The sequence below is a fragment of the Marmota marmota genome, unplaced genomic scaffold (genome assembly GCF_001458135.2).
Source record: "Marmota marmota marmota unplaced genomic scaffold, marMar, whole genome shotgun sequence".
Taxonomy (NCBI): Eukaryota; Metazoa; Chordata; class Mammalia; order Rodentia; family Sciuridae; genus Marmota; species Marmota marmota.
The window spans coordinates 11662642-11685660 of record NW_026000153.1 but is presented as its reverse complement, the minus strand read 5'-3'; the positions used below and the strand labels follow the sequence as shown (position 1 = coordinate 11685660).

Sequence of the window (23019 nt, the reverse complement as noted above, 5' to 3'; positions counted from 1 at the left end):
GATTTTTTTTTTTTTTTTGTACCCGGGATTGAACTCAGGTGTGCTTAACCACTGAGCAACATCCACAGCTCTTTAATTGCTGAGACTGGCCTTGAACTTGTGATCCTCTTGCTTCAGCCTCCCAAGCTGTTCATATTATAGACCTGTGGTACTGTGTCCGGCAATTGTAGATTTTTCAAGCTTGGGCTTTTGGTGTCTGTAAAGTCTCTGAGTTTTTGTTTCTGGAACCAATTGGTCTAAAACCTATCTACTTGTGAATTATGAAAGTAAAGTTTTAAAATTAGATAGTCAATATACTTAATATATGTATTTTTATCCAGTGATTACAAATATAAATTTTTCTAGCATTTTTGTTTCTTATTTGGAAATGACACTTTTGATAAAGCATCTAATTAATGATAGCTTAATAGGAAAATGGAGATTATCCATATAGAAAACAGATAATATATAGATCATTTACATTTACAAGTAGTTGGTAAACTGCATTTTTCAATAAAAATCTGAAGCAAACTGACTCATGTTTTGGACATGAACTTCTTTTAATAAATTTTAAATTTTTTCTCTGTGTAGATAAAATGAATTAAGACTTCCTTTTGTTATTTACAAATGTCATTTTATTTTATTTTTTTAAAGAGAGAGAGAAGAGAGAGAATTTTTTAATATTTATTTTTCAGTTTTCGGTGGACACAACATCTTTATTTTATTTTTATGTGGTGCTGAGGATCGAACCCAGCGCCCCGTGCATGCCAGGCGAGCGCGTTACCTCTTGAGCCACATCCCCAGCCCACAAATGTCATTTTAATATGAGACTTGGAAGTTGTTCTAATATTGATTGGAACTGTCCTTTTTAATTAATAAAAGATAATCGTTGTAGTTTTAAACCTATTTTTGTGGTGTCTTAATCATGTTCTTAGGCATAATGAACATATGCAGTCTGATGTTACACATAACTTTTCAATACTTTCACATAATCACATTGGATATTGATGAAACTGCAAAATGCATATACTAGAATTTAGTACCTAATGTTCATTGAATGCTCACTAGGCATTGTGCTCAAAGAGATTGATGTGCATTTTATTGTTAATGAAAATTTAATTCTGTGAGTTAGATATTATTATTGTCCTCATTTTATAGATGAGGAGAAAAGGAGAGGAGGATAGTAAGAAATAGTAAATATATACAACTAAATATATATTATATATACAAGGAGTTTTGCATGAAAGGAAAGGAAAGAAATAGAACAATAGCTGGAAGGAAAGTGGCATCAAGAGAGGGTCTGGAATTCTGTTTTATTCTTCTTTGGTGTTGAGAGTATTTTTAACATGGAAGTTAAGTATAGTGTTCAACCCTTTATGTAAGAAAGGAGGAGAAATAGAAGAATGTGTGTCCAGGTTTGTTATATCGTTAAAAAGAAATGATGGAAAGTAATCTAAAATTATAAGGGGTATAGGGGACAAATTAAATTTCTCTGTACCTTTTTCTAAAGTTTTAACGTTATTCCCATGTATGTCATATACAATTTTTTAAAAAACCCCAATTAAATAGAAAATCATTCCTAAAAAGTAATTTAAGAACTTAACAGTATGATGATGGTCAAAGCAGTGAGAAGAATTATTTCAACTTACTTTGAAATGCAATATTTTGGTTGCATATTTCTAGTGGCATATATCTGAAGGATAGAAAAATGCTACAAGAAATCTTTGATTTCATATAATACTGATAGTAACAATTCCTTTATTGTGGGCTTATATATGGTAGGAGAAAACAAGTACACTTGCCAATGGCACATTTTTTAATGTCATTAGCAAGCAAGATTTTCAAGAAGATAAAATAAGAAAAAATGTTTAATTTAAATGGAAAATAAAAATATGAACTCAGGATTTAAGTTTCTCTTTCTAAAAAATACTTTTTCAGCTTTGCTCATTGAAGAATCCCAGAAGTGATGACAAGTAAAAATAAGCACTTGTTATCTCTCAGATTTTGGTCTTCAGATATCATTTCCTGTTAAAAGGAATCAAAGCTCCTGGAGCAATGACTGATTCCAGGTCTATAAGTACAGAGGATGAACCTAGGATTTTGTATCTGAAAAAAGGAAGCTATTAGAGTAGACACAGGTCATGCCATACTAGAACCAACTTAAAGGATTTTCTGGCCAAAGATGGAACAAGTTGAGTATAAAAAAAGGGGGGGGGGGAAAGAAGATATCTTTATGTTGAAAAACATAAAATTCTGCAAGCTTATAATGATAGTAAAAAAAAAAAAAAAGCTTGTTGGTCACTGTAGAGGTGGTTTGCACAATCACCTTGAAAAGTGATAAAGGGAAAGAGTTATTTGTACATCTTTGCTGCTTATATGGACTGGGTAACTGAATAGTTTATAGATAAAGTTCTTTCAGAAGAATTGTATCTAATAGATACAGAAGGACTCATAGGATTTTAAAAAAATAACAGTTCTCTACCCTAATGAAATAATAGAAATAATAGGCAAGTGAATGTAAGTAATCAGTAAGGTTAATGGGATCTTTATAAGGGATGGATTAGGCTGACAGTATCTGAACTAATTGATTGATCACAGCTTTATTAAAAGTAGATCATCTAATCCAAATGTGCTGATAATGATGTAATGCAGGAAGCACATAGCACTGTTATATATAAGTACTCTTGTCCAAGAAAAAGGAATCTGCATATAATCAATCCTGTACAGCTAACCACCACAGTGTATAGTATCAGGGGGATATAGTCAGCCAGAACAGATTGGGAAATTCTCTAAGACAGATTTCATGATTCCTTCAACAAATAACATGGGAAAAATGAAAACGAAGTGTAACTGTTAAAAGATTAAAAGAAATTATAACAACCCAAACCTGTGTGTGAACCTCGTTTGAATTCTGATTCAGATAAACCATCTCTAAAAAATATTTTTGAGTAGGTGGGAAAGATTGAGCTGTATTGTATTACATAATAAGGATTTTTTTGTTGTTGTTGAATGTGGTAACATTGGTTATTTTAAGAAAATGGGTTACAGATACACACTAAATCTTTACAGGTAGAAAGAGATGATATGTGTTGTTTGCTTTAAAATACTTTGGGTGGAGGAGAGAGAAAGGGGAAATGGAATAGATAAAATAAGAATAGAAGAATGTTTGTAGTGGTTGAAGCTGAGTAGTCTGTGAGTTCTTGAAGATGGTACCTGGGGGTTCATTTTATTTCCTCCACTTTGTGTATGTTTGAGAATTTTTATAGTAAGGTACAAAAACTCATAAAAAAAGACAGGTGTCCTTTATGCAGAATAATGATATGACATAGAAGTATCTGTTGATAACTTCTTTAAGTTCCAGTGTAATTTCTGGAGTTCTAGGGTGCAGGCCCTGGCTCTGGGGATCTCAATAGACCAAACGTGGCTACCTGTCCCAATATGCCAATCAAAGAGATGAACAATGGTAAAGGGCACTAACAGAGCTTTAATCAGTGTGACCACACAGGGAAGATTAGATTAGGAATTCATTGATCAACAATCTTTCAGCAATTCTTTCAGGGGCTGACAGAAAATATGAGGTTTTATAATAAAAGAAAAAGTTGGGGACTTAGGTGGGTGGGGTGTTTGCATAGCTGGCAGGCCATCTTGGTAAGGCCGTGGTCTGGTTGATCATTATTTCAGAACTGGTTCTGTGAAATTGTGGGAAGGCTATCATCACCTGAGGGGGGACAATTTAATTCCTAGGTGAGATGATTCCTTCTGTGTAGGTGGGAAGCCTTCCTTCAGTCATGGGGTGCTTCTGTCATGGGGATGAAATGCCTCATAGGAATAGGGTGTTTCTGTCATGGGATAATTGTTCCTGCTTAGTGGGGCAGTCTTATCATGGGATGATCTGTTCTGGGAGGCTTGCCATTGCTTGGGGACAATTTTATTTCCCTATCATAAAGATGCTTATCAATCAGACCTCTGGTCCTGGAATCTAAGATATCTGCAGAAGAAAGTGGCTCTGGGGGCTGGAGTTGTAGCTCAGTGGTAGAGTGCTTACCTAGCACATGTGAGGCACTGGGTTCGATCCTCAGCACCATATATAAAAATAAATAAAGTTATTGTGTCCATTTACAACTAAAATTTTTTTAATAAAAAATGTGGCTCAGAAGGAAAACAAATTAAAAGAGGTAAATGGAATTAGAAAGGGATAAAATGAAGTTGGTTAGGTCTGTGACTTGACTGTCCTTCAATAATCATGTTATAGAAATTTATAAAGAATTAGATAATTCATTTTTGCCAGGGGTTTACATCATTCATTATCTACTTAGCTTTTAACTTATATGTAATTTACACTTCACTGATGGTAAGGGTATGGGGGAAAAACAAAAAAATAAATTCAGTTTCTCCTACCATCCACAATACAGATACTTCTGTGACCTCGGCTGAAAAAAATGTGAGAATTTCTCCCTACCAGCAAGCAAGCAACTCTGCAGATAATTCTCCAGGAGACAGTAGCCGGGTGTCCTCTAATTCAGTTGAGTTCTGACACTATCTGGAGATGGGCTCAGTCCTTCTCCCCACTATAGATTCTTAGTATGAGAACAATTTGTATTTCTGACCAACCTGCTATAAATGAGGTTTCTTTAGACTCCCTTTTTGGTTTGGTTAATTTTCTAGAGCAGGTCACAGAACCCAAGAGAAACATTGACTTATGTTTACTTATATACTCTAAAGGATATTACAAAGGATCAGATGAACGACCAGATGGAAGAGATACATATGGGGAGATACGGAGAAGCGGTGTTGGAGAGCTTCTATGTCCTTTCTGACATACCACCTTCTAGTGGAACTACTGCTACTACTAACATATTCTGTTGAGGAATTTCTCAGAACAGTCTTTTATGGGTGCTTTATTACATAGGCATGATTGATTAAATCATTGGCCATTGGTTTGTTATTTCAAAATTTGGCCTCTCTTTTTGGAATTTGGAGGGTGAGACTGAAAGTTTTAACTCTTTAATTACATGAGCTCTTTAGGGACCCCTAGCCACCAGTCATTCCTTAGCATGCAAGAGATACACTTATCATTGCAGAGTCTAGGGATTTCAGGAGCGGTATTGGAAGGAAATAGAATGAAGACCAAATACATATTTCACAACATTGTGGTACCCCACTCAGACTTTATATGAATTAATAAGAACTTTGGAGACTTGTGATATTTACCCAAAAAACCTCTTATGTTGTATTTGGTTGTTTTCATATGGAGTGTCTATTTACCTATTTTAGAAATGGCTACTTAAAGGAGAAACTGTACTTAACAGTTAAGTATCTTGGCAAACAGTGCCTTTCCCTTCATCTTTGGAGTATAAGGATACCTGAACCTCAGACCTTAGTCAGTAGGATAATTTCTGTTATGACTGTTTATAGTATATATAACTGTATATATAGTAACTACTCATATAGTCTTTTATAATAGCCATGTTGAACATATAGTCTGTTTAAAAATTGTTATAGATTTTGATTTTTGGATTTAACAGTTGATATAGCTGATGTTGTTTTAATAGGCTTATTTGCAGGTGAATGTTCAAGGCAAATAAATCTAATGAAGATGCTTCAATGTTAAGTATGCAAGCAGTATAGACATTAGCAGATTTATCATTAAGAATAAAATATGACAGAACTAACCAGTATATATTTTGTATCCTGGTTGCATATACAGATGACAACTGAATCTCCAAGTATTTGTGTTAAAGTTTTTCAAGTCTTGTGATTCTGAAAATGTATAAAGCTATTTGTGCACAGTGTCAGAGATAATAAAAACTAGAATAGTTACCCAAATTGTAATTAAATTCAAGTGGCTCTTGAATTAAAACCAATAAATTGTTCTGCATTATGTTAGTAAAGAAGAAAATAAGTCTTATGTATATATTTTAGATTAAAAGCACTGATAAAACAATGCAAAATAATTCTGGTGACCTTGAAATTTTATCCTGCTATTGACTACTTAAATATTCTTGTGTATGTGCTGGGAATTGCACCCACTAAGCCACATTCCAGCCCTTTTAATTTTTTGAGACAGTGTCTTACTAAGTTGTCCAGGCTGACCATGAACTTGTGATCCTCTGCCTCATCTCCTAGAGTCTCTGAGATTATAGGTGTGCATCACCATACCTGGCCTATTGTTAATAGGCCAACCATTTTTCTCATTTATGTAATATTGGAGGTTTTTAATGATAGTCATACATGCATTATAGTTGAAAAGACAGATTCCCAATTTTTCCTTTCTTTGGCCACAATTTAAAAATATGATAATTATTTGTATTATTATAGGTTTGCTGCCAGTTGCTGAGTACTTTAATTATCTTAAGTAGAAATTAGAAAAACAAATTATTAATTATGTCAGTTTTTTTGCTGAATTATCCCTAAAGGGGGTTTTATATTACCTATATTTAGTCATATTTTTCCCAACTTAAAATTTGTATAATTAGTAAAGTGATTTCTTTTCTTTATCCTATAGTTGACGAAGGATCAGAGATTGGTTTATTCTGGCAGACTACTTCCTGATCATCTGCAGCTGAAAGACATTCTCAGAAAAGTAAGCTTTTCTTTCACTTTTTGAAACCAAATATATTCATTTTGTGAGAGATGTTTCTGCAGTTTTATCCAACTAGTTCAATTTTTATTTAAATTAACCCCTATGGTTTAGCCTAACAGGTAAAATAAATTAGAAAGTAAACAGTGTGGTAGGTTCAGATTAGTTTGAGTAACAGTGTTATATTTTCATCTGATAGCTAAATTTGAGGAAGGATTATATATTTGTGCTGTTATTTGTCATCTTTTGGAAGAAAACACTAATGACTTATATAAGTGGTATAGGAATAGAGTGCTCAGTAGGTAGTGAAAGACTAGTACCAATTTTTCCTCTAATACCCTTTACTGCATGACAGTTTAATAGATTGTTTGGGTTGGAAGTTTCATTTCAGGATAGGAAGTAGAATGAAGTTCTACTTTTGTTCCCATCATCAAGCTCTGAATGCTAATCCTCATCACTAAAATATATTTATTTCAGTGTATCTTCTTGACAATGAGCTTGAATACTAGTTATTTTAATGGCAGCTTTTAGCTCATACTTATTTGTAGGATTTATACTTTGAAATTTTACTTTTTTGTGATTATAGCAGAGTTGAATAGCTTTATATTTTGTTTTTGATCTTTGAATAATTCTTAATATTGTTGTGGATAGACCTGATCTGATTTAGAAGATCTGCATTTTATTCTGATATTTATTGTGATGTTTATGTATACGGTTGTTTTTTCTGCTTAGTTGACATTTTAGCTTTGCCAGTGTGATTTGGTACAGTCATTTTCATTATGTAGTTTCAAATAGCTGAAGTGGTTTAATATATGCCCCCTCAAAAATAGTGGAATTTTGTGGCAGATTCTCTTTTCTCTTTTTACAGTAGACTTTATTTTGGCGGGGCGGGGGGGCAAAATAGGTTTATAGCAAAATTGAATGGAAGGTACAGAGATTTCCTTTCACATGCTGAACCCATCTCAGTGCCAACATCCTGCACAAGAGTAGTACACTTGTTATCATCAATGCACCTATATTGACACGTTATCACTTAAAGTCCATAGTTTACATTCGAATTCACTCTTGTTGGTGTACATTCATTCTGTGGGTTTTGGCAAATGAATAATGACATGACTCCATTATAGCATCATGCTGAATAGCCCAGAAAACCTCTGTGTCTGCATGGTTGTTTTTTTTTTTTTTTTTCCTGTTTATAGGCATTTCTGCTGTCTGCTTTGAAATGCAGATATCTTTACTATTTTATCTAAAGGATAGCTTGGACCTACACATGAATACTCTTTAAAAGGCTTTTGCTGGGCTGGGGTTGTGGCTCAGCGGTAGAGCACTTGCCTAGCACATGCGAAGCCCTGGGTTCGATCCTCAGCACCACATAAAAATAAATAAATAAAATAAAGATATTGTGTCACCTACAACTAAAGAAATACTTAAAAAAAATTTTTTTTAAAAAGGCTTTTGCTGCCAGAAATAATTTTAGAGAAGAAGATTTAAAAATTAAACTGCTTTAGTGAAAGAACTGTTAGATCAAGCATTTTGAGCAGTATGTTTACATTTTGAGTAGACCATTGAACTGGTTTTGTTAAAGGCATTGTTAAATTTTGCCATTAGCTTTACTTGTTTAGTTATAAAATATTTTATAGAAATGTTCCCCAAAAGTGAATGAACACTGAGTTATGATTAGTATGAAAAATTTGAACCTAGGTTTCTAAGGGTAAACATTCTATACTTGAATACTTTTTTTTTTTTTTTGGTACCGAGGATTGAACTCGGGGGCATTGAACCACTGACTATGTTCCCAGCCCTGTTTTGTATTTTATTTAGAGACAGGGTCTCACTGAGTTGCTTAGCTCCTCGCTTTTGCTGAGGCTGGCTTTGAACTCAAAATCCTCCTGCCTTAGCCTTCTGAGCTATTGGGATTAATAGGCATGTACCACAGCGCCCAAACTATACTTAAATACTTTTTGATATTCATACTCAGAAGCTGAGAGAACATTGTAAATTAGTAGCACCTTCAAGCATATTTTATGTCACACACTGTCTGTGATGTCTTTTCTTAGCATTTTAATCCCATTAACTTCTTCCCCTGAATTCCTAAATCAGTTAGAGTTTGTGCTTCTCAAGTTTTATGCAAGAGACTCTTTTATATGTTTCTCTAACTATGCTCTAATGTACTTGTTGTCTGATCTCTTAACAAATGTCTTGAGACTTTTTAAGGGGCTGAGCTTATCTTTCTTGGGTTCATCTCATCATTAAGCATGATTCTAGGTTCATGGTAGGCAGTTGATAATCAGTTCTTAGTTTCTAGTAGTTTTGCTTCCCTTTCTCACCACTAAAAATCTCTTGTTTTCTTTCTGCCTCTTTTTATCATTCTGTTGTTGTTGTTTTCATCTTCTTCTTTTTAAATTGCTAATGCATCATTCTTCTTTGACCTTTATTTTTTCCTCATCTTGTACTAGCTTTGTCTGAGTGTAAAATATGCATGAACTAAGCTTAAATGCTATGCTTAATCATTGTTTAGCATATTTTCCTTCAGTTGTAGGTTTGTGGAAACACATGGAATGTTTATAGAACAGAGTTTAAACATACGTATAATTGTTCCAGATAAAAAATGTTTGACTTAAAAATTGGGCACATTTCAACAACAGCTAAAATTAAGACAAATGAAACTACGATGAAGTTATTTGAGTTTCTTTTATGGGTGCTAACTCTAAGTAGTTGAAATAATTTCACTATTGAAAGTTGGTAGGTCTAAGCTTCATGGTGACTCTTAACAGTTCTGATATTAAGGTGCTATTTCTTTTATATATTGAAATAATAGATTCCGTTCTCCCAACTTTATAGCATTGTTTGCTTCAAGACTGCTTGGAATGCAAAATAATAATTTTTTAATATAGCACATACTTAGATTATTTTTCAGACATGGAGGGAAAATATTGAATTCAATATTTGAATTATATAATTAATTCAAATATTAAAATGGCAAAGTTACCTTCAAATGACAACAGTTTATTACTAATAACTGGCTAGACTAGAAAGGAATGTAAGTTTTAAGTATTTTAGGTTAGGTACTAACATTTTTGAATTATATTTTCTAGGACTCCCTTTTAAATATGTAATCTTCTTTAATTTTAGCAAGATGAGTATCATATGGTTCATCTAGTTTGTACTTCTCGGACTCCTCCCAGTTCTCCAAAATCCAGTACCAATAGAGAAAGTCGGGAAGCGTTGGCATCCAGCAGCAATTCTGTGAGTTGTTTTAGGAGGAGTAAACATTGAAGTTTTCTGATTCTTCTTCTTCTTTGCCTCTCAAAATCTAAATGGAAAACAGAAGAGATGTAACCTGTGGGTTTTGAGATTGTTTTTTGAATGATTGGAATATGGCATTTAAAATTTGTTTTTAGAATCCTATTTACTATGGGTTATAATTTACTGAATGGCAGGCATTAATAGAGCCTATCTTCACAGTTTAATTAATGACTGAAATACTCAGAAAACAGAATTATGAAATGGTTATATTATATAGATTTTCAGGCCAGTGAAATTTCAACAAAATAATGTATCTAATGTATTTATTCAAGGTAGGTTAAATTGTTTAAATTTGCAAATACCTTAAATCTTCTTGAAATAGTAATTGATCAAGGATTTTGTATGTATTTTTATTTTAAATCACTGGATTTGGGCATACATTCAGACTACAGGGGAAGAAGTATTTAATGTACTTACCTATTTTACCTATTTCAGACTTGGTTTATTTATCTCTCTGTTTTTCCATCTGTCTAAAATTGTTTTGAAAATTTTTGTAATATTTGAACTTTTCAATTTAACAGTCTCTACAAATTTTAAAGACATTGATACTGATATCTTTTTTTAAATTATTTTTGATTTTTCCATTGAAGTTTAAACGATAGATTTGGAGTGAGAGGATTGGGATTAGTGGAAGCTTGCTTTAAACTTCAGGCAGGTAGCTATGATTTGGATAAGTATACTTTCCTTTTTATCAAGAATCTAGCCAAAACTTTTAAAGAAGGGATGAGTGGCAGGAGTGATAACTAGTTGAAATATCTTCCAATACATGCTAGTAAACTGCTTCTTTATGAAACTAGGTTTCTAGTTGTTCTACTTAATAATATAGCATGGTAAGTTCTAGTAACAACTATAGGAATTTAGCTTACATCAAATGGAAATATGCTTTATCTGAACACCCAAGACTCTTTATATGCTTCCTACCTTGATTATGACCAAGGGTCAAATATTGGCATTGGCATGAAGTTTTGTATGTAGTCTTAGACACAGTTGTATTGCTTCGGATTTTTGTTAGGAAAGAACCTTCTGATTTAATTGACTTGTCTAGTGGTTCCTAAGCTATGACTTCATGTCATTAGTATGTATATTTTTTTTCAGAGTGTTAAGAAAAATTTAAAGAATATCAAAGGAATGTTAAATTGAATCGCCCTAAATATTTTGTGGCTCAAAACCTTCAGAGGGATTTAAAGAAAAAAAAAAAAGTGTTAAAAATCTAATCACGAAAGAATTACCTAAAAGGTCAGAAGTCATTAGGTCTAGTGAAATTAGGCTATGTTGATGAATGACTAGGTTTTTCTTCTATTAACTATATTAATGAATATTATATCAAGATGTTCCTTTAGTGAGAAATCTTGCCAAGAAAAGCCTTTCCAAGTTTATGTCCCAAATAATTGGAGTCTTTATTTGGTATCTAGTTTGTGTGAAGTAGCATAATTTTTTTTAATCTTAAAAAAGATTAGTGCATTATAGTTATATATATAATAGTGGAATTTATTTTGACATTCATAAATGCCTATATTGTAGTTTTCTCCATTTTTATCCCCAGTACTCCCTTCTTCTCTACCTATCCCTATTGCTTTAAATTTTAGTGCATTATAGTTATACATAACAGTGGAACTCATTTTAACATTCATAAATGCATATAATGTAGTTTTCTCCAGTACTCCCTTCTTCCTCTCCTCCCTCCCCCTATTGCCTTCCTCTACTCTGTTGATCTTCCATTTAATTTACTCAGTGCATTATAGTTATATATAAAATTGGAATGCATTGTGATTATATTCATACATGCACATAGCATAATTTGGTTAACTTCATTCCCCAGTTCTCTCCTTTTCCTTCTCCTCCTCCCCGAATTAACATCTTAAAGCTTTTGTTAGTTTTGCAAGAGACCTATGTGCTTGGGACCAAGACTTCTGTCAATTGGAAGGCAGTACAGGTAAAATACAATTTCACCAAAGTTGAAAGGATGTTAAAACAATGTTATACCCAACTTTTACAAAAGTGAAAAAACTGTAATTTATATAAAATGAAATTATGTTTTAAATTTACATAAGACACTTGGATAAACTACTTTCAACAAACAGAAGTGATATTTTAGGCACTATATTGGTTAAGGTTATTGAATCAGTGAACATGAGAATTAAAAAGTCCTGTTTGGTATCTTACTCATTTTGTAAAAAAACAGTATTTGTTCGTGGCATCTGTGAACTTATAGACTTTTAGAACTGAAGGGAATCTTGAAAATCTGGTTCAGTCTCATTTTCTATAAGAAAATAGAGATTCTTGAGAGATTAAGTGAATCTTTAAGGTTGTCGTCTTTGTTAATATCAGAGGTAGCATCAGATTGTAGATCATGTATTCCTTCTTGTTCCTCATCATGTTAAGCTAGTGTGTTACCAAGAGCATGTTACACAGTACCTGGTGCATAGTATCTATTTAAATGACCTAGTAATTAGTTTTATTGAGCATTTTCTGTGTGTAGGCATCATGAAAGGAACTTTGCATTCATTAGTTTAATCCAAAAATGTGGTATGAAGTTTTTGTTTATTGTTCTTCTACTCAGCTTTATGTAGTTGATAAATGCATTTATGTATATTGTTTAGTTAAGCAGTTTTAACTTTCTGACTTCTTTAGTTTTATTAAGATTGAATCATATTGGGTCATTTCTAAAATTCAGTTACTTTGCGGAGGGTATTTATGAGTACATTTTTTAGCATGCCTGTAATCTTGTGAGTGTAATAAATTAAGTTTCCTTGAAAAAAATAATTCCATTTTTGTTTTAGAGTTCAGATCATTCAGGATCAACAACTCCATCATCCAGTCAAGAAACTTTGTCGTTAGCTGCCGCGTCTTCCTCTGAAGGATTGAGGCAGCGTACCCTTCCACAAGCACAAACTGACCCAGCACAGTTTCCATATGTAATGCAAGGGTAAGTGAAATTAGGGTGCTTGGATCATACTTTTGAGTAGGTAGGCGCCTAGGAAACTAATTTTTTTTTTTTCCTTCATTCAGTTTCACTATTGAGTTACTCAATTTACTCTTCTGGAGAGTAGGTGGGTGAGGGAGGGTATACTTCTGAGAGTAGGAATTGCAATCTGTTTTTCAGATCCTCCAGGCTTAGGAACAACTGAGATAGAGTAAAAAACCACCCTGGCTTACAAAGATACATGACCCTTCTATATTATCTAGAATCACTGAATTGAATGTTCTATAGAGGAGGCTTTTAAAGAAGCTTACTATGCCTACCTTATGTTTAACAACTACAACAGGCCTCTTTAGTTTGGCAATTCTGTAGGAAATACAGCTAGCAGCCACAGGGTAAAAGCACATTTTTCAGAAATCAGAGATAGGATCTTAGAAAATATAGTTTGGACCTCAGTTGTTGTGTGAAGGCAGATGCTTTATTGGGATACTTTCATTTATTTATATTTTGAAGTAAAGGAAATGTAAGTAACAGGTAGTGATGATTGCTTTGCATTGTACATGAAACCCTGGGGCTGTAGTGTGTGGCACTGTTCCCAGTGTGTGTTGGTGAGCTAGAAATGGCTAGGACCCAGAATGGTAAAGGAGGTGATGTAACCGAGGACTGCTATACTAAATAGGATAGCATGAACATTCAGGTTCACACCTTTTACTTAGAACTTTTATCTTAGTTCATTTTTTAATATAAAAGAATAAAACTGAATATACAGCAAAATATAAGAAGCCTCATTTGTCTCATATTTCTTTAGTATAAAGACTTTCGTGTCAAAGTAAGCATTTAAGATGAAGCTGGTTATAGACTTTTATAAGGCCCTATGAAAATATTTTTATTTTTAGAATATGATAAGTATAAGCCAAAACTTAGTTATTTGTAACAGGCAGAGTTCTTAGAATTTTCATTGTGGAACAGTAGCTTATAATACTTTGTGTCTTATGACAGTGCTTCATTTCCTTTCTTTTTGTCAGAGTAAGACAGTACAGTGCCTCTTATACAGATGATTTTACTTATTTTATTTAGTATAGTGGCGGAAGGTGGGAGTTTTAAAAATAAGCCTAGAAGAATATAATATGATATATTAATAGTGGTTATCTCTGGATGATTTTAAACTTTTCCGTACTTATTTATTTTGTAATAAACAAAATAAAGCTTGTAAGATAGCAGGTCTTCAGAAAAGACATATCAGTAAAAGATTAGTAATTTTTCTAAACTAGGTTATAGGGGAAATCAGTCAACAAGAGAGAAAAAGAATTAGCTATACTGGCACCAAAGTAGACATGTAGACCAATGATACAGAATAGAAGACACAGAAACAAACCACAAAAGTACGATTATCTCTTACTAGACAAAAGCGCCCAAAACATACATTGGAGAAATGATAGCCTATTCAACAGATGGTTCTGGGAAGACTAGAAATCCATATGCAGAAAAATGAATTTAAATCTGTATCTCTCATCCTGCACAAAAATCAACTCAAATTGGATTATAGACTTAGGCACTAGAACAGAGACCTTGCGCCTAATAGAAGAAAACGTAGGACCAAATGTCCACCACGTTGGCTTATGAACTTCCTTAACCAGCCTCCTAAAGTGCAAGAAGTAAAATCAATAAATCAGATAGACTCAAACTAAAAAAGTTTCTTCTCAGCAAAGGAAACAATAATGTGAAGAGAGAGCCTACAGAATGGGAGAAAATCTTTACCACATGTACCTCAGATAGAGCATTTATCTCCAGGGTATATAAAGAACTAAAAAAAAAAAAAAACCCAAATAATCTAATCGATAAATGGGCTAAGGAACTGAATAGACACCTCACAGAAGAAGAAATATAGTCGAACAACAAACATGAAAAAATGTTCATCATCTCTAGTGATTAGAGAAATGCAAATCAAAAATAAGATTTCATTTCACTTAAGTCAGAATGGCAATTATCAAGAATATAAGTACGATAAGTGTTGATAAGAATATGGGAAAAAGGTACACTCATACATTGCTGGTGGGACTGCCAATTGGTGCAATCACTATGGAAACCAGGATGGAGATTCCTCAGAAAACTTGGAATGGAACCACCATTTTACTCAGCTATCCCGCTCCTTGGTTTATACCCAAAAGACTCAAAATCAACCTAGTACAGTGATGCAGCCACATCAATGTTTATAGCAGCTCAATTCATAATAGCTAAGCTATGGAACCTACCTAGGTACCCTTAAAAAGATGAATGGATAAAGAAAATGTGGTACATATACACAATGGACTATTACTCAGCCTTAAAAAGAAGGACTTTATGACATTTGCCCATGAGTAGATGGAGCTGGAGAATATTATGCTAAGTGAAATAAGCGAAACCCAAAAGAATGTTTTGGCTGAATGTTTTCTCTGATAAGTAGATGCGGATCCATAATGGGGGGCGAGGCAGGGAGAATGTACAATGATTATGCAGAGGGGAGTGAGGGGAAGGGAAGGGGTATGGGGATGGGAAGGCCAGTGGAAGGAGATGGACATTATTACCCTATATACATGTATGATTGTACTACTGGTGTGATTGCACCATGTTCAGCAGGAGGAAGGAGAAGTTGTGCTCCATTTGTGTACCATATGTCAAAATGCATTCTACTATTATGTATAACTAATTAAGACAAAAAATTTTTAAAAAGCCAGCTAATTAAGGTATTATTACTATTTTTTAGCTTTATAATGAAATTTATTTTTATTTTTCAAATTTCTAAAATTTAAAAAATGTGTTCTTTTTAGCTATACATGTCAGCAGAGTGGTTTTTTGTTGTTGTTGTTTTTTGGGTTTTTTTGGTAGTACCAGGAATTGAACTCAGGGGCACTGGACCACTGAGCCACATCCCCAGCCCTATTTTGTATTTTATTTAGATACAGGGGCTCACTGAGTTGCTTAGTGCCCTACTGTTGCTGAGGTTGGCTTTGAACTTGTGATCCTCCTGCCTCAGCCTCCCAAGCCGCTAGGATTATAGGTATGCAACCCCAAGCCCAGCTAGTAGAGTGTATTTTGACATATTATACATATGTAGAATCTAACTTATCGTAATTAGGATCCCATTCTTGTGGTTGTACATGATGTGGAATTTCAGTGATTGCATATACATATATGAACATAGGAAAGTTATGTCAAATTCATTCTACTGTCATTGCTAATCCCATCCTCCCTCCATTCCTTTCATTCTCCTTTGTCTAATCTAGTGAACTTCTGTTCCTCACCCCCACCTTCCATTGTATGTTAGCATCCACATATCAGAACATTTGGCCTTTTCATTTTTTGGGACTGGCTTATTTCACTTAGCGGGATAGTCTCCAGTTCTGTCCATTTACTGGCAAATGTGACAATTTCTTCTTATTTATGGCTGAGTAATATTTCATTGTGTGTATATACCACATTTACTCTATTCATTTATCTGTTAAAGGGCACCTAGCTTTGCTGTTGTGAATTGTGTCACTGTAGTATGCTGATTTAAGTCATTTGAGTATATACACCAAGGAGTGGGATAACTGGGTCAAATGATGATTCCATTACAGATATTCTGAGGAATCTCCATATTGCTTTCCAGAATGGTTACACCAATTTGCAGTCCCACCAGCAATGTATGAATGTACCTTTTCCCCTACATCTTCACCAACATTTATTGTTACTTGTATTATTGATAATTGCCACTCTGACCAGAGTTGAGATGGAATCTAAGTCTAGTTTTAATTTATATTTTTGTAATTGCTAGAGATGTTGAACATTTTTTTGTATGTTAACCATTAAATAAACCTTAAATTATATAATTGATCTTAAATTATAATGCAGAGCTATAGTAACAAAAATGGCATGGCATTGCATAAAAACAGACATGAAGACCAGTGGAACAGAATAGAAGAGTCAGAGACAAACCCACATATATACAATTATCTCATACTGGACAAAGTGCTATAAACATACATTGGAGAAAACATAATCTCTTTAACAAATGGTACTGGAAATCCATATGTAGTAGATTGAAATTTAACCCGTATCTCTCACCCTGTACAAAACTAAAAGTGGCTCAGGGACCTAGGCCGACCAGAGACCCTTCACCTACTAGAAGAAAATGTAGACCCAATTATCCATCCAGTCAGCCTAGGAACCACATTCCTCACAAGACTCCTGAAGTGCAAGATGTCAAATCAAGAATTGATAAATGGGATGGTTATCAAACTAAAAAGCTTCATAGCAAAGGAAACAAGAACATGAAGGGAGAGCCTATAGAAAGGGAGAAAATCTTTGCCACCTGCATCTTATATGGATCATTAATCTCCAGGATATATGGATCATTAATCTCCAGGATATACAGAGAACTCAAAAAACATACCATCAAAAAACCCCAAATAACCCAATCAATAAATGGGCAAAGGAACTGAATAGGTACTTCACAGAGGAAGAAATTGAATGATCATAAAGGTATTATTAAATGGATTAGAAAAATCTGAAATAGTATTTATTTTGCCAGAAGTGAGGGGGAAAATAGTAACAAAACTGTTCACTTAGGGAATCTATTTGAGCTTCACTTAGGGAGTCTATTGCTAGATAATATGGATTTTTAGTCAGCAGGACAGTATAGTTTAGTGTTTACACAGATGCTGAAGCCAGCCTGCTTGGGTTTAAATCCAGAATTTATTCATTCACTGCTTAAGCAAGTCTCTTCCCTACTATGCTTTATTTAGTTTGTTCATTACTTGGAGGGCAATAGTACTTATTGGATTTCTATATGGATTAAAAGAATTAGTGGATGTCAAGTGGTTAAAACAGTAATAATAGGTGCATAGTGATGTGTTAGCAATTACTTTTAAATTCATTCATCCTTATGAGTGAATATTGGACATCCATTCAGCAGACAATTTATAGGCATTTTGTGTGCCTGGTACACTAAAGCATTCAAATGAATGAATGCCAGTGCATAGTGCTAGAAAATAAGACTTTATATTTGGAGAGAATACTTTATGATTTATAAAACAATTGATAAGATAGTTCAATAAATACATTATTTAGTTCAACAATGAATATGTTTTGACTATATAGTTGTTATATTTTACAAATGAAGGCTTTATATCTTTAAATTTTATTTAACACAGTCTTAAATATACTAAAGCAGTAATATGGTGACCTGAAATAATTCATCATCAAAATAAAAGCTCTGCTCCTCATTTTTAAATTCCAGTAAAATTTACATTTAATTAGTTAGGCTTGTGTTTTCTATCATGTAGGTTAGTATTCTCAATCTTTAGTGATTTTATTAAAATTTCTGATTCCTCTTTCCTTCTCCCTGATATTTTCAATCACTAGTTTTGGGGTGGTTTTTAGAAATCTGCCAACCTAACAAGACCTGGGAACTTCACTTTGAGAAGTCCTTATGTAGAGGATTAGTTGTCTAACCAGCTCATGAGGAAACATGAGAAGGGCATAGCAGAACTGCACATCACCACACTGTCTGTCCCTTTACAAAGTCACATTTATAAATCTTACTGTTTTTTGGCTCATTATGTTGTGCTGTCACATTTATTTATCTTAACTCTAAAAATTGATGACTGGTTTATAGAATAACCAGTTTTTTATATATTCAGTTTTTCTCTCTGAAATAGTAATAGCCCTTGTTTTATAATAAAATTGAAATCCTACTCATTATACTGTTATGGTTTAAATATGAGGTGTCCCCCAAAATTCATGTGTGTGACAATGCAGGAATGTTTGGAGGTAAGATATAATGTAATTGGTGAATTAATCAATTTTAATGGGTTAATAATTTGAATGGATGAATGGTGATAACTGGCAGGTAGGGTGTGTTGTGGAAGTAGGTCACTGGGCTTGCTTTGGGGGATTATGTTACCTCTACATTCAGCTTAAGCTCTCTCTCCTTGTTGGCTGTCATGAACTGAGCATTTTTCCTCTTCCATGCCCTTCTGCCATATTCTGCCTTGTCTCAGTCTTAGAACTAAGGAATCAGCTAACCATGGATTGAACCTCTGAAGCCATGAGCCAGAATAACCTTTCCTCTTCTAAGTTGTTCTGTCAGGTGTTTTGGTCACAGTGATAAAAAGCTGACTAATATATACCTTCCTATGTTGTCTGTTTTTTAAAGTAAAAATTGCTTGAAGCCATCACTCAAAAATAGTTGCTACTTACATTTTTATAAATATGTTTTAAACACTTTTCTCTGTCTACTTTTTCAATGGAAATATCATACTTTTTATTTTATTTTATAAATGCTTTTAAAATAACATAGCTTGGATATATTTTCAGATAAATATAAATCTTCAGCATTTAAAGTCTGTTTTTTTAATTATCTGGATATACTAATTGTTTACTCTTCTATCAATGGAAAGTATATTTATTGGTTTTGAAACTCTCAGTCGCATACAATAAAACTCTTGTTTTTCTTGCTCCCAGGTTTGTAAGTCACCCAGAATAGCTCTGCTTCAGGCTGTAGGTTGAGTTCAGTTCTGTTTCATGTTGTTCCTTCTCTGTGGATCAGTAATTCCCTAGGACATGTTCTTCTCATGGTAAATGACAAACACAAGAAGGCAAGCTAACCCCTGAGCATATTTAAAACCTTATGTGTTACATTTATTAATATTGATTGTCCAAAGCAAGTCACAAGGATACTCATTATCATTGGCATGGGGGAGATATTACAAAGTTACAGGTAGTGCTGTGCTAGAAAAGCTTAACAGCTGGCGTTTCTGCAGGAAAAAAAAAATAAGCCCTGGATTTCCTGATTTCTGTGGTGTAAGTACTCTCACCGTGGCCAATTTTAAGACACCAAGGTTTGACTCACAAAATTCCTGAACTTTAGCCATCAGCTCTTGTAAGCCAGTATGCATCAGCACTTGCCACCTTTGCCACTGTGTGGCAGAGGTTTACATATGATTCTGTTATCAAAGAGTGAATAATTTGAGACAATTGTCTAACATAAATATTTGGGTTAACTTTTTCCTACTAAACTTCACTGAAACCAACATTCTTAAGTATGGTCATAATTTTAGGATACATTGTGAGAAGCGAAATTCCTGAGTCAAAGTGTTCTTAAGACTTTTTGAGGCTCTTAAAGATTATTGTAAAATTCCAGTAAAGAAAAGTTGTATGCTATGTTATTCTGCCAATAACAGTTGTTAAAGAGCATGTGTCCCCATATCTGTGCACATACTTGCCATTGTGATAAATTGGAATGTCCTTGTTTTAATTTGATACAGGATAAAGTGACATTCTATTTTGTTTTATGAATTGCATACTTATTGGTTCATTGATATGTTGAGAAATTTGTGACAGTTCTATATCTAAAAGGATATTAATAATACTGAGTATCAGCACAGGCTAGGCATTGTATTAATAAACATTTATACATGCCTTTCTTCATTAAACTTTATACCAACCCTGTTGGTCTACGTACAATATTCTCCCATTTTATGGATGGGGAGAATAAAGCTTAAAGGCTAATATAATAATATAGCTTATTGAAATTCATAAACATGGTCAATGTCAGGACTAGAATTCAAATCCATATCTGAATTATAAGTCTTTGTTCTTAACAATCTTACTGAAGTGGCTATTTTGTCTATCATTTGATTAAGTATTTTTTCTAAAAAATACTGTCTATCATTAGTATTTTGACTTTATAAATACAAATGAAAAGATAGTAAAGAATATTGAAATAGATGATGGACATTGTAACTCATTATTAAGTTCTGTTGTTTAGGGAATGAGGACAAGTAAGAAAGTCTGTCTACATGTGCACTAGAGATGCAACTTTTTTTTTTTTCCAAATATTTTCCATCTATGGTTGGTTGAATTCTTAGATGGAGAATCCATGGATACAGAGGACTGATTGTATCAGCAGTTTCCTTGTTGTGAATTTTCTTGGGCCATGAGAGACCACGTTATTCTCTTACTTTGTTTTCCTTGCATAAAGAATAAAACATTTTCTATGGAGACAGACATATTACACATCCCCAAGTGTTACATTTCCCCTATGTTTCTGCTATTTTATTTGACTCTTTGCCCAAAAGAGAAACTATTTTCAGTTGCAAAAGCAATATGTGTATATTAAAGAGTAAAAACAGTAAACGAAGGGGAGAAATTACCCTATCCACTCATCTAGAGACAACTACAGATTAAACATCTCTAATCTGAAAGTCTAAAATCCAGAGTGCTCCAAAATCTAAAACTTCTTAAGCACCACCATGGTTCCGTGAGTGAAAAATTCATGTGACCAATTGCAGTGAAAATGCAATCACACTAAATGTATAAAGTTGCCACAGTCTGGCTGGGCACACAATCACGAGCCACCACACAGCTTGTAGATTCAAACAGCAACTCTTTATTCCCGAACTCACACCAGCCGTCTACAATCACGTTCTGGGGAAATCCACGTTCTCTGCCCAAATCCACGTTCTCTGCCCAAATCCACCTCCACTGGGCTTCTATCTCTCAAAAAATACTGTCTGAATCCCGTGAGAACTTAAGGGGAACTCAGGCAGCAGGATACGCCCTATTCCCAGCAGGAATAATCTTAAACCTTAAACCTGGAACCTAAACCGGGAACGCCCTAATCCGCCTTGGTCCTTGAACAAGGTCACCTACATTCAATGTCACTGCAACATGGGGTACGCTGGCAAGGAAATTGTCATACCTACTTGGCTAATGGCTCCCAGCATAAAGTTACCTTTAGGCTCTGGGTATTAGGTGTATATGAAAGGTAAATGAATTTCATATTTAGACTTGTCTCCCATTCCATGGTATCTGATTATGTATATGCAAATATTCCCAAATACAAAAACAGCTGAAATATGAAACACTTCTGTTCTCAGGATTTTGGATAAGCAATACTCAGTTTGTATTTAACAGTTAACATTCCCTTTTAGTGTCTTTTTCTTTTCAAATGATTTTCTTTAATATAGCTGTAATTCTTTACTGTGTTGTTTACCTTACATGTTTTCATTCAGCATTGAAAAATAAACTAAGTGAAATTTACAATTTACAAGTTTAAGTAATTGCTTACTATCAGTACTGTATTTTTAGTGTTTTCTTGCTGTTCACATAAAGTTGTTCAGTACACATTTATTGTGCTAAATTAATTCTACAGATATAATAATGAATAAAGCCCTTTCTGTATTCTTGGGAACACATACTTTGGTTAGAAAGGAGAATAAACAGGCAGTTTCTTCCTTTTTGCTGTTTCTTAACAGCTTATACATGTGCATGGTACCATAAAAAACAAACAAAAAAGTATACAAGAGTTTCATTACTATGTGTTCTAGTTACCCAATTGCCCTCCTCAGAGGCAACCAGTCTTAGCTATTTCCTCTGTATTATTCCAGGGATATAATGTGCTTACATGGCATACATACACATGCATGTATTTTAACATAAATTATAGCATTCTTTTATACATACTACATTCTTTTATACATACTAGACTACATCTTGCCTTTTCACTAAATATGTCGATAATTGTTTTATATTAATGCAAAATAGCTGCCCCATCTTTTATAGTTGCAGAATATTCCATAATGTGGATTATTATAATTGAATGGACTGATTCCTGTTGATGTATATTAAGGTTAAACAGTGTTTTTATCCATTGCATTATTTTTAACTTTTAAAGACTTAAACTTCTTAAAATACTTTAAAAAATTTTTTTATTATTATTAGTTGTTCAAAAATCACAAAGCTCTTGGCATATCATATTTCATACATTTGATTCAAGTGGATTATGAACTCCTATATTTACCCCGTATACAGATTGTTACACATCCACGTTTTTACATACTGCCATACTAGTGTATGTTGTATTCTGCTGCCCCTCCTATCCTCTACTATCCCCCCCCTGCCGTCTTCTCTCTCTACCCCATCTACTGTAATTCATTTCTCTTCCTTGTTTTTTTCCCCTTTCCTCTCACTTCCTCTTATGTAATTTTGTATAACAATGAGGGTCTCCTTTCATTTCCATGCAATTTCCCTTTTCTCTCCTTTTCCCTCCCACCTCTCATCCCTGTTTAATGGTAATCTTCTTCTCATGCTCTTCCTCCCTGATCTGTTCTTAGTTGCCCTCCTTATATCAAAGAAGACATTTGGCATTTGTTTTTTAGGGATTGGCTAGCTTCACTTAGCATAATCTGCTCTAATGCCATCCATTTCCCTG

At 33.8% G+C, this 23019-nt stretch overlaps 1 protein-coding gene across 1 annotated transcript in view; it reads left to right on the top strand.

Moving 5' to 3' along the window:
• Positions 1 to 12829, top strand: part of Herpud2 (HERPUD family member 2) — a 29548-nt gene extending 16719 nt beyond the window's left edge. Inside the window, exons 2-4 of the mRNA XM_015490220.2 lie at positions 6485 to 6562; positions 9692 to 9805; positions 12646 to 12829. Coding sequence (XP_015345706.1) covers positions 6485 to 6562; positions 9692 to 9805; positions 12646 to 12795 — 342 coding nt within the window. The 3' untranslated portion in view covers positions 12796 to 12829. The remainder of the gene's footprint in view (positions 1 to 6484; positions 6563 to 9691; positions 9806 to 12645) is intronic.
• Positions 12830 to 23019: the final 10190 nt, after the last annotated feature.